This window comes from Bison bison, unplaced genomic scaffold (genome assembly GCF_000754665.1).
Source record: "Bison bison bison isolate TAMUID 2011002044 unplaced genomic scaffold, Bison_UMD1.0 scf7180017864458, whole genome shotgun sequence".
NCBI lineage: Eukaryota > Metazoa > Chordata > Mammalia > Artiodactyla > Bovidae > Bison > Bison bison.
Window position 1 is genome coordinate 4,653,961 of NW_011495020.1, and position 11,254 is coordinate 4,665,214.

Below are 11,254 nucleotides of genomic sequence, written 5' to 3' on the forward strand. Positions count from 1 at the left end.
GCGGGACACCCGCGCGCCGTGCCACCGCAGGCGGGGACAGCCCCGCGGGCTGAGGGCACCCCGGATCGCCGTTCCTCCCTGCGCTCTGCCCACGGCCTCGCTCATCACCGCCGCTTCTCCCTCTCTAGCAGCCGTGCCGGAACCATGTCGACCGAGACCGCGAGCGGCCCCACTGAGGACCAGGTGGAGATCCTGGAGTACAACTTCAACAAGGTCAACAAGCACCCGGACCCCACCACGCTGTGCCTGATCGCGGCAGAGGCAGGCCTTTCAGAGGAGGAGACCCAGGTAAGCCCCGGCGAGCGCCCCGCGCGCCCACGCTCCCGCCCCTCCGGACAGCCTAGATCTCGAGAAGGTGAGGGCCTCCCTCGCCCTCGGCTCCCGCCTGGCCTTCTTCCCCCGGATCTATCAGCGTTTCTGCCCGCACCCCGGGAGCCCAGACCTGCATCGCTTCCACCGCAGCATCCCTGCTTCTCGGCTCCACCCGCGCCGGGTCTGCCCTGCACCCCAGCCGAGTGGCTCCCGCAGAAGCTGCTTAGAAACCCCACGCACGCCCTCCCGTCTGATTTTCCTCTCTCCCCTGCAGCCAGAGAAAGCACTCTCTCCTCCCGCCGGGCTGGGAGCCGCGTCAATGAACCCACTTTTGTCTTGCTTTCCCAGGTTTAGTTCCCCTCTGGGCTCTGAGCGAAACCTGCCGGAGAGGCGCCGTGTTCGCCCACTGAGCCCAGCGTCCACAAATCTATTCCCAGCGGGAATGTCAGAGCTGGACGGGATCGTAGTGATAAGCTATAAATTCAGTCCTCGGGGTTGGTAAACGAGGAAACAGGTTCAGAGGGAGGGAATTGTCATGACGGCACAGGTCGTTATGCATGCTCTTTACACCACATCTCGCTGCAGCTTCCGCTCAGCTGCAGAGCTAAAATTGAAGGGAGTCAGGGAGATTTGGTTCCGATTTTTAAAAATTCCACGGTTCTAAGGAGATCTAGGATCTTCTTTTTCTGGAGTTTTCTGACAAGGTAGACATCTAACATTACAACTGAAGGGAGCGAAGAAAGATGTCACTGTAAGTGCACTGATTTATTTATCTATTTTTAAAACTTCTGTATTATCCTGAAAATCGTTTAGGACAGAGAATGTAACACTGCCCAGGATTTTAGCCACTAGGAGCTGGCTTGAAGGAGTACTGGCTCCTTCAACCGACTTTTTTTTTTTTAACCCCTGCCTAAACTCTGACTTCTATTTTCCCTTTGGTCATGGAAAGACAGTTATGCCTGATAATACCACTTGGAACTCCTCTAGCATCTCTCCCATGGGAACCCAAAGCACTTCACACCACTAGTCTCAAGTCTAAAGCAGAGACTTTCTTATTCTTCCCATTTTACAGACCAGGGCATCAGACATTTTGTTCTCTCCTCACCATGAATCATAACTTAGATGAAGCTTAAGAGCCTGTAATGGGTGCTTCTGTGGATCAAGACCCCAAGATACATCTTGGATCCCAAGTCCAAAATGATTTTTACTAACTAAGCCTTTGAACGTGGTGGGCTACAGTCCATGGGGTTGCAAAGAGTCGGACACGACTGAGCGACTAACACTTTTGAAGAATTTGCCTGTAGGAGATCCTCCCATTCCTAGGTCCAACAGAAAGTCAAACATATCTTTTTAGAGAAGGAAACAGCTGTCTGGCTAACCAGAACCAGAACTTAATAGAAGGTAATTTAGTGATTTAGTGTAACCCAAGTCTAACAGCTCATGTTTCTGTGAACCACCCCCTTTTTCCCCAGGAGGCAGCCTGCTGAACTTTTGTCATTTAAAATCCCACGCTATATTTAGAAAAGAGGAGTGATCACAGAGACAGTAACTCAACTTCTTAAAAAGAAAGCTGTGGATTCACTGTGGGCTCTGTGAAAGTGTTAGTCACTCAGTCATGTCCAAGCTCCTCTGTCTGTGGGATTTTCCAGGCAAGAATACTGGAGTGGGTCACCATTCCCTTCTCCAGGGGATCTTTCCCACCCAGGGATTGAACCTGAGTCTCCCACATTGCAGGCAGATTCTTTATCATCTGAGTCAGATTCTCCCTTGGCAAGTTACTGTCATTCCCTTATCCGGAAAGCAGAATGATTACATTGACCTTTGTAAGAGATGATGCTTGCCACCTATTGTTCCAGGTATTCTCCAAGTATTAAATCCTTTATTTTCTACAACAATGCTGTGAAGTGGGTGCTTTTGGCCCCATTGCACAGATAAGGGAATTGATTTACAGAAAGGTTAAATAATTTGCTTAAGGCCACAGCTGGGAGGCGGCAGAGCTGGGATCTGTGGCCTAGCAGTCTGGCCCCCTGGCCTGGATGCTTAAATACCATGCTGTTTTGTCTCCACAGAAAAGAAATGGAAACAACTGGATGGGATGGGAGGAAAGGACTGAAAATTCAATTTATGTTCTCTTTCTTCCTAAAAAAAAAAAAAACTATACCATAAATGACAGTCATCTCAGGCTGCATTCAGTCTTTCCTCAGGATACACCTTATATGAGAGAACTGCACTGAAATCAGGTTTGAGGCAGGAAGAAAAAGAGGGCAGCCTTCTGTAATCAAGGTCAGCCAGTTCAGACCCCTGCACAGCAGGTTCCTCCACCCTCTCAGGCAGCCCTTCTCCCATCTCACCTCTTCTCCCACCCTCAAATGGCAAATGGGCGACCCAGCTCTGAAGTGAGCCTTTGCGGGGATGAGTCAGCCTCATAGCAGGGCCCTTTGCTTCCTTTTCCTGCCACAAGGCCAACACCTTCTTCCTCCCCGACATTGCCGCAGCTTGGCTTTACCCCTTTGTCTTCCAGCACCAACCACAAGGAAGCATCTGAGACCCAAGAGCTCAGAGAGAGGCGAAATTGAGCAATTTCAGAGGAAGAGGCTTCCTAGGTGACCCTCTGTCTGCTCTTATCAGATCGGATCTCATCTTCCAACTTCCCATCCTCCCCCACACCCGCCATTCCCTTAACCCCCTGCCAACCGTCCCACCCCCACGGGGACTGGTGGGCGAGAACGGTCTCCCTGGAGGGACCCTGTAAATAACTGATGGAGGCCAGGGTGTGCCGGGCCTGCACATAAGCAGTGTCTGCTATCAATACTTTCTCTGTTTCTTTTATTAATGTTGCCTTTTTCCATAAGAAAAGGTCGTCAAAGCCAAGATAATATTTATTTCACGTGCTTGCTCTCTTTATGCCTAATACCACCCACTTCCAGAATTGGATTCATATTCTTTTTCCTAGAACAAGGAATACTAGGAAAAGAAAAATAAGCATGCTATGCTACTGTGAGATATTAACAGTTAATGCAAGCTGATTCACACTGCTGATACTTTGGCAAAAGTAAGACTAAAAGGTTAAACTGTTCCCTGACTGGGGACTTTGACCCCTTTGTAACTGTCCCATTGTAGGACAGTGTTCTCTATGTGGAGGGACACCAACAGGAACCCAGCATGAGATGAAGGATGCTCTAATGTAAATAACTTTTTAAGGTGCATTTGCTGGGGTCCTTGTTATTCAGTCATGTCTAACTCTTTGCGACCCCGTGCACTGCAGCACACCAGGCTTCCCTGTCCTTCACTAGGTCCTAAAGTTTGAGCAAACTCCTGCCCATCAAGTCCATGATGCTGTCCAACCATCTCATCCTCTGCTGTGCCCTTCTCCTTCTGCCTTCAATCTTTCCCAACATCAGGGTCTTTTCTAATGAGTCAGTTCTTTGCATCAGAATGCCAAAGTATTGGAGCTTCAGCTTCAGTCCCAGCATGGATTTTTTTCTCATGACAGTAATTAGATTTCCCCTATATTTAAATTAGATAAACTTTACAGAATCCGAACCCCTGTGTCTTTTATTATTTTTGAAGTCAGTGTGAGAAGGGGCTGGGAAAGCTCTCATCAGCCCCTTGGGAGGTTAGGATGATCTGCCATTTTCTATTATCACCGATTCAACCCCAGTGTAGTTGCATTGGTTCTTAGATTGGTTTCCAGAATTTTTGTCTCCTTTTAATATCCTGGGATTCTTCCCAGAACCCTGGTTTTAGTTGTTAGATGTTTCATCAGTGGAAAAAGACCTCTAAAGGTCTCCTCCTAGAAAGAATGAAATGTTAGTTACTGGAGTAAAGGACAGGAACAGTATTATTTTGCCTCAACCCCTCCACATCACAAGGTCTAATTATCATCTGTTCCCTTGGAGTAAATAAATCTCCATCAATGGGTGAGGCTAATGAGGGCATCTGTTTATAAGCAAGCAAAGGATGAATGTCTATCCCAGGGGATGACCGACCAAAACAAAGAAGAGACAGAAAAGCCAGGTGGAAAATTAGTCTCGACATGAGTGAGATGTGATAAGATTCCGCTCTGAAGGTAAAAAAAAGCAAGCAAGGTGTTTAATAGTTTTTGTTGGAGAGCAACTGGTTTGCTAAATTATTATACATGTGTGTGATTTAAAATATATATCTTCAGAAAATAGCTGAGCTTTTCTTGAGCCTCCCCGCATCCCCCAATGCTAGGGTTCAACTTATTAAGTATTCGGATGCCAACTCACCAATTCACAAATGTGGTCATTGCTGACGTTATTTTCAGTAACTGTATATTAATATTCTGCTTCATTACTCATGTAAGAATTGGCTCTTCTGAATGAGTCCAGCTCAATCATTTTGTCCTAAACGAATCCTGAAAGAAAATGAGCCTTTCTCCCTCCAAGTTTTAATTAGTTGGTCTGTAAAACTCTGCCGTTTATTCAGCTCTAGTAACTGGAAATTCTGTTGAATCAGACCTTGTAGCCTCAAAATCCCTGCAGAGACACCTCATTAATGAAACTGGAACCAGATTCCAGAGTTAACTAAATACACACATGGATCACCGAAGCAAATATGCCCATCTTTAGCTGTAGAACATTGGCTGAAGTGTGAAGTGTGAAGTGTTAGTCGCTCAGTTGTGTCTGACTCTTTTTGAACCTGTGGACTGTAGCCCACCAAGCTTCTCTGCCCATAGAGTTTTCTAGGCAAGAGTACTGGAGTGTATAGCCATTGCCTTCTCTAGGGAATCTTCCCCACCCAGGGACTGAACCTGGGTCTCCGGCACTGCAGGCATCTGTGCCACCAGGGAAGCCCAGAGCATTGGTTAAAGCCACCAAAAACACCTGAGTTCTCTATTCTCCTTAAGGAGGGAGACCCCTAAGAGCGAAATACTGCATCCAGAAAGCAACCCCTAAGAGAAGGTTTCCCTAAGGGCAATCTGCTGCCACTGGTTTTCAATTCTTTTCTCTGCTGCCACATCCACAGTACAAAGGTATATAAGACCACAGATCTCAGTGGCTGAGTAACAGACTTCCGTGTGTAAACTCTGTTGAACAGTTAGGGCAAAGTATAGGCATGGTCCCTTGCTGTTCAGCCAGCTGAGCCTTGGTGCAGACTCTAGACCATCCTGTTTCCTCACTTCCTTCTAGCTCTCAGGCCTTGAGACACAGAAGCACTCCTTCCCCCGTGGTCCTCGCCCTTTCTTCTCATCTTGGGTGTATGCTGACTCCCTAGATCTCTGTAGAGATGAGGGCCCTGGAGCCCACCCTGTTTGCTGGGAGGCTGTGCTAAGTCAGAGACGTCTAGGTGTCACCACACAATCTCCACACCATCTCCATCAGCACATCCCAGGTCTGGTGTCCATCCCACAGCTGTGTTCTTTCTCTCTGCTTCCTTTCTGTCCCTTCATCTACTGGCCCCTAGAACAGGTACATTTTAAGTTCATTTTATTTTTTAATATTTGTTCATTTATTTGGCTGTATTGGGGCTTAGTTGCAATGCACAGACCCTCTAGTTGTGGTGCATGGGCTCAGTTGCTCCCAGGCATGTGGGATCTTAGTTCCCTGACCAGGGATCGAATCTGCATGCCATGCATTGCAAGGTGGATTCTTAACCAGCGGACCACCAGGGAAGTCCTGCTGCTGCTGTTGCTGCTAAGTCGCTTCAGTCGTGTCCAACTCTGTGCGACCCCATAGACGGCAGCCCACCAGGCTCCCCCGTCCTTGGGATTCTCCAGGCAAGAGCACTGGAGTGGGTTGCCATTTCCTTCTCCAATGCATGAAAGTGAAAAGTGAAAATGAAGTCGCTCAGTCATGTCTGACTCCTAGCGACCCCATGGACTTCAGCCCACCAGGCCCCTCCGTCCATGGGATTTTCCAGGCAAGAGTACTGGAGTGGGGTGCCATTGCCTTCTCCGAGGGAAGTCCTAGGAATAGGCAAATGTTAGAAACCCTAACCAGGACAATAGAATCTCCCTAAGCTTCCCTCTTCACTTATAGTTGAGCTGACTGGCGCTCTAACTTCCTCAAGTTCTCAGAGCCAGTTGATTAGAATAGAGCTTCCTGTTGGCAGGGCCCAGGACTACAGAGCCCCCAGTGGTCACCTACTCAAGCAGTGAGGTGGAGAAAGTGTGCCATGTTGTGTGAAAGGTTGGGAAGCACAGGAGAATAAAGCCTAGAGGTTCCGTCCCTCCCATAGAGCCTTCTACTCATCGTCTCCATGTAGATCAATGCTTGCTGCTTCTATGCCTTCACTCTTCTCTCTTCAATGTTGTTTTCTGAAAAATCCAGATCCTTTCTGGCCAACCCGCTTCATACTCCAGACTCTTCCCCAGCATGGATCTCCTCATTTCCCCTTTGCAGAATTCCTACCCCTCAGTGGTATAATAATATACAAGCATGTTGAGTCGTGTCTGACTCTTTGTGACCCCATGGACTATAGCCCCTCCAGGCTTCTCTGTCCGTGGAATTTTCCAGGCAAGAATACTGGAGTGAGTTGCCATTTCCTTCTCCAATGGTATAATCTCAATGGTGTAATTATGTTGTAATTGATCCTTTTGAACTGTGGTGTTGGAGAAGACTTTTGACAGTCTCTTGGACTGCAAGGACATCAAACCAGTCAATCCTAAACAAAATCAGTCCTGAACATTCATTGGAAGGACTGATGCTGAAGCTGAAACTCCAATACTTTGGCTACCTGACAAACTGACTCATCGGAAAAGACCCTGATGCTGGGAAAGATTGAAGATGGGAGGGGAAGGGGACAACAGAGGATGAGTTGGTCGGATAGCATCACTGACTTGATGGACATGAGTTTGAATAAGCTCCAGAAGTTGGTGATGGACAGGGAAGCCTGGCGTGCTGCAGTCCATGGGGTCAAAAAGAGACAGAAGCAACTGAGCGACTGAACTGAACTGACTGATATGTTGTAGGGCAATTTTACAACATATGAAGAATGTTTTAGCCTTCACATGGTACCATGTCTAGAACTATCCCATCTGGGGTTTTTCTAAATCCATGGTTAATTTTATGAGGTATGAATATTTGGCTTACACAAATCTAGAAGATTTTGAGTAAACTGGGAGTTCTACTCTATCTTTTCTCACTGCTCAGTGGCCCTGGAGCAGGAAGATTGGGCCAGACTACTCCATAGATTCCCCCAAAAGAATTGCCCCAAGGTTGTCCAGTGCTTGGTTTTTCATTCATTTTATTTAACAAATTTGAATGAAGCACTGTGGATGACCAAGGCCCTTGGGATCATCCCACACTGATGAGGTAAATCAGTTATATAGATTTATCTGGGGCAACAAGGAGATGATTTGATTTCTTTTATCATTCAACAAACATTGATTAATCTCTGTTAAGCCCTTATGCTAGGGGCTAATAACGATAAGACGGATGCAGACTCTGCTTTCATGGCTCTTATCTTTTAGAAGGAAATGTAGACTAAAAGCAAGGGAATGCACAAGTTAATGAATTCATTACAAATGTTCAAAGTTCTGTGAAGGTAACCAAGTATTAAAATAGAGACTAAGGAGATGGATAGAGAATCTACTTTAGATACAACGGTCAGGGAAGGCTTCAGTAAGAAGGTTTTATTTAAGCATAGGAAATAGTATGTACAAAGGTCCTGAGACAGAAAGGTAGGTATCACAGTGAGAAGAACCAGCCCTATGGGCTCAGTTCTTACTTTCCTTTTTTACAGTTGAGTCACAGAAGCTACTTTGAGAAAGGGAATGGACATTTTTCAATATGTGACAAGTAATTTTGCACATTTTCCTCCTCCAGAAATGGTTCAAGCAGCGCCTGGCCCAGTGGCGGCGATCTGAAGGCCTACCCTCTGAGTGCAGATCCGTCACAGACTGAGGAGTTGGTGGGCATTGGTGCTCCCCTTCATGAAGACCATCTGCTATTTCTCTTTTCAGCTTCATCAAGCTATTTTGGTTTTTCAGTGTAGCGTTGTTATGTCCCACTGTTAGCTGTCCTGCTATTTAACACAATGTTGTATTTTTTTTTAATGTACATAACTAGAGAAGATAATAACAATTTTTCTATGTGCAAGCACATAGGAAGCTGTGTGCAGCAGCTTCTGTGTAAGGCAGAGGTGTGGCTGCAGATGGTGTGTCTGGCATTTCCTTTTGAGTCATGATGACAGAAGGTGTTAAAAACCGCCTAAGTTTCCTTTTGACCATCACCTCCCAGTAACAATTTACTGTCAATATCCATTTCAGAATGGTCAAGGCTTCTGTTGAAAAGATAACATGACCAAGAGAAAGACACATTTCCTTCTAATTCCACTTCCCTAAGTCATTTTCCTTGTGTTTCATTTAATACATTGAGTGAGAATACAGAGGGACTTTGACTCATGTGGATTTCATAAAGCAGTTCCTTGGATTATAGCTGAATTAACTTGGAAAGCACTCAGGCTGGAAGACAAAAATCCCAACTGGCAAAAATCAAATAACTAAGGGGGAAAATCCACAAAAGTCTTGAATTTCCCTTATTTAAATACATTTGTCAATTTATTTTGCTAAACAAAATGAACTGTTTTTTGTCTCTGAGATGATGTTCCAAATAAAACCTTAACATTTTGTGAAAATGCACTGAGAATGCACTGAGTCCTCTGCAGATTTTTAACTGAATAATAAGCATATCAAAGGAAAGTAGAATAGCTCAGCATAAAAGCAGCCTGACAAAAGAGCTGTCATTTTCTAATCCTTGCTATTCAAAGTGTGGTCCAGAACTGGCATCATCAGCATTAGCTGCAAGCTTGTGAGAAAAGTGCAGAATCTCGACTCCAATCCAGACCTACTGAATCAGAATCTGCATTTTCAACAAGCTCTCCAGGTGATGTACATGCGCATGAAAGCTTGAGCAGCACTGATCTAAAAACTCTACAGTCGATTTGCATCCATTTTCTATTATACATAGCACATGAAACAGCTTAGCGGGGTCTATGTTTGAGTGTGTGAACAGTAACTTAATTACAATGGATCAACCAAATAGGCTTTCTATATGTTTGTTTAATTGACTGTTTTTACATAAGACATCAGCAGGTAAGGGTGACAAGAAACTGCAGTCATTTTATTTTCCTACTTTCCTATCTTTAGCATGTGGCTCTTGTGTTCATGGAGACAAGATGGGTGCGTTTTAAATAAAAAAGGAAAAAACAAAGGGCAAATGCTAGGTAAGACTCTTCCCTTTAAAAGTTTCTGGAGGCCCCTCCCTAGGGACTTGCACCTACATCTCATCGGTCAGAGTTGGGTCACATGGTCACTCCCAACTGCAAGGGAGTCTGGGAAGGTGAGCATATGTAATTGGGCATCATACTGCCTAAAGAAAAATTAGGGTTCTCTTGGTAAGGAAGAAGAAAGGGGAGGATGGATATTGGAAAGGCCACTAGCCGTATCTGCCAACCCAGCCCAGAATGAAGCTGGTGTGCACTTCTGAACTCTTACCTACAATGCGGGCACAGTCTTTTCAGTTCTTTATAAAGAGCCCAGAATAAGAAACAGTAACAGTTATTTGGAATACAAATGTTTACAAGATCCCATTAAACATCCTCGGCAAGCTTCCTCCTCCTTTACCTTAAAACATTTCTTCTGTAAACAACACACAGTGGACCAGCATCCGAGCAGAACTGCCTCGTCTGGCAGACTCCTCTGCAGCCCAGTCGGTGGTAGTCGGAGCATCTGTCAGCACATGGCTTGATGCTGACATCATGTTCTGGAAAGAAAGAAGGGAGATGCACAGGAATGTGTGCACTTCATAAACACCTGCATAGAGAGAGCATTCTTTACTGTTCAAAGCGCTTTCATAGTCATGGTCTAACAGGGAAAAAATGCACTGTTAATATTACAGTAGGCAAAGCAAACCCAGACAGAGCATGGGGACGTGCCCGTGTAATGCAATGAGAGAGATACTAAACCAGGTCCTAGCCCCAGCTCAGAAGTCTATCCAACACACCAGAGAAATGATTCAAGAACAAGCCATCCAGAACGAGAAGAGTTAACCAGCTGAGCAGAAAGTGTGCCTTTGGCTTGGAGTTCAGAAGCATGTTTATGATAGAGGATCACTTCCTGTGTTTATCTGGCCCCAGAGTCGAATCCTTGAATGGCAGGTGCTGGAAGGGAATGAAGATCGAGTATCCTTTAATGAATTAATTATTCAATTAATATATGTATCTAACTAGGGTCATTGTTTGTTCATTTCTTGCATTTGAAGTATTCCTTGATGATATTGTTGTCATAGTCCTTAACCACCACACAACTGCAACCAACCACTATGCCAGGTTTTTCTCTCTGTCAGTGTTTCAGGGTAGTCTACCCACTGCCCTCGTTTCTTGTTGTCATCGGCCTTAAGGTTGATTTAATGTTCAGCAAGTGGAACAAGCCCGGTCTGTGCTTCTGATGGACTGGCTGTAAATTGGAGGTTTCATGTTCTTCTCCTCCGGGTGGATTGATTTTCCAGAGCAGCTCACAGAACTCAGGAAAAGTTTACTCCCTAGATTACCAGTTTATTATAAAGGCTGTAACTCAGCAACAGTCAGATGGAAGAGATGCAGAGGGCAAGGCTTGGGGGAAGAATGTGGAGCTCCCAGGCTGGCTCTGACGCCACTCTCCCAGCACCTTCTCCTCTTTACCAAGCCAGGAGCTTGCTCTCTGAAACTTGCACTTTAGGGGCTTTTTATGGAGACTTCATTATGTAGGTGTGATTGATTAAATCATTGGCTAATCATGATTAAACTCAATCCCCAGCCCCGATCCCCTCCCTGGAGGTCAGCAGTGGGAGGGTGGGAGGGGGCAGAAAGTTCCACCTCTCTAACCACCTGCTTGGTTCCCCTGGTGACCAGTCCCCAGTCCTGTGGTTATCTAAGGGCTTTCCAAAAATGACCTCCATAACACAAACTCAGGTGTGGTTGAAAGTGAAGTGAAACTCAC

General features: G+C 45.7%; 1 protein-coding gene across 2 annotated transcripts in view; it reads left to right on the forward strand.

The window, feature by feature from the left end:
• Positions 1-8,915, forward strand: part of HOPX (HOP homeobox) — a 31,949-nt gene extending 23,034 nt beyond the window's left edge. For both annotated transcript variants that reach the window (XM_010859645.1, XM_010859646.1), the window contains exons 2-3: positions 129-288; positions 8,103-8,915. In XM_010859645.1, coding sequence (XP_010857947.1) covers positions 145-288; positions 8,103-8,180 — 222 coding nt within the window. In that variant the 5' untranslated portion in view covers positions 129-144 and the 3' untranslated portion in view covers positions 8,181-8,915. The remainder of the gene's footprint in view (positions 1-128; positions 289-8,102) is intronic.
• Positions 8,916-11,254: the final 2,339 nt, after the last annotated feature.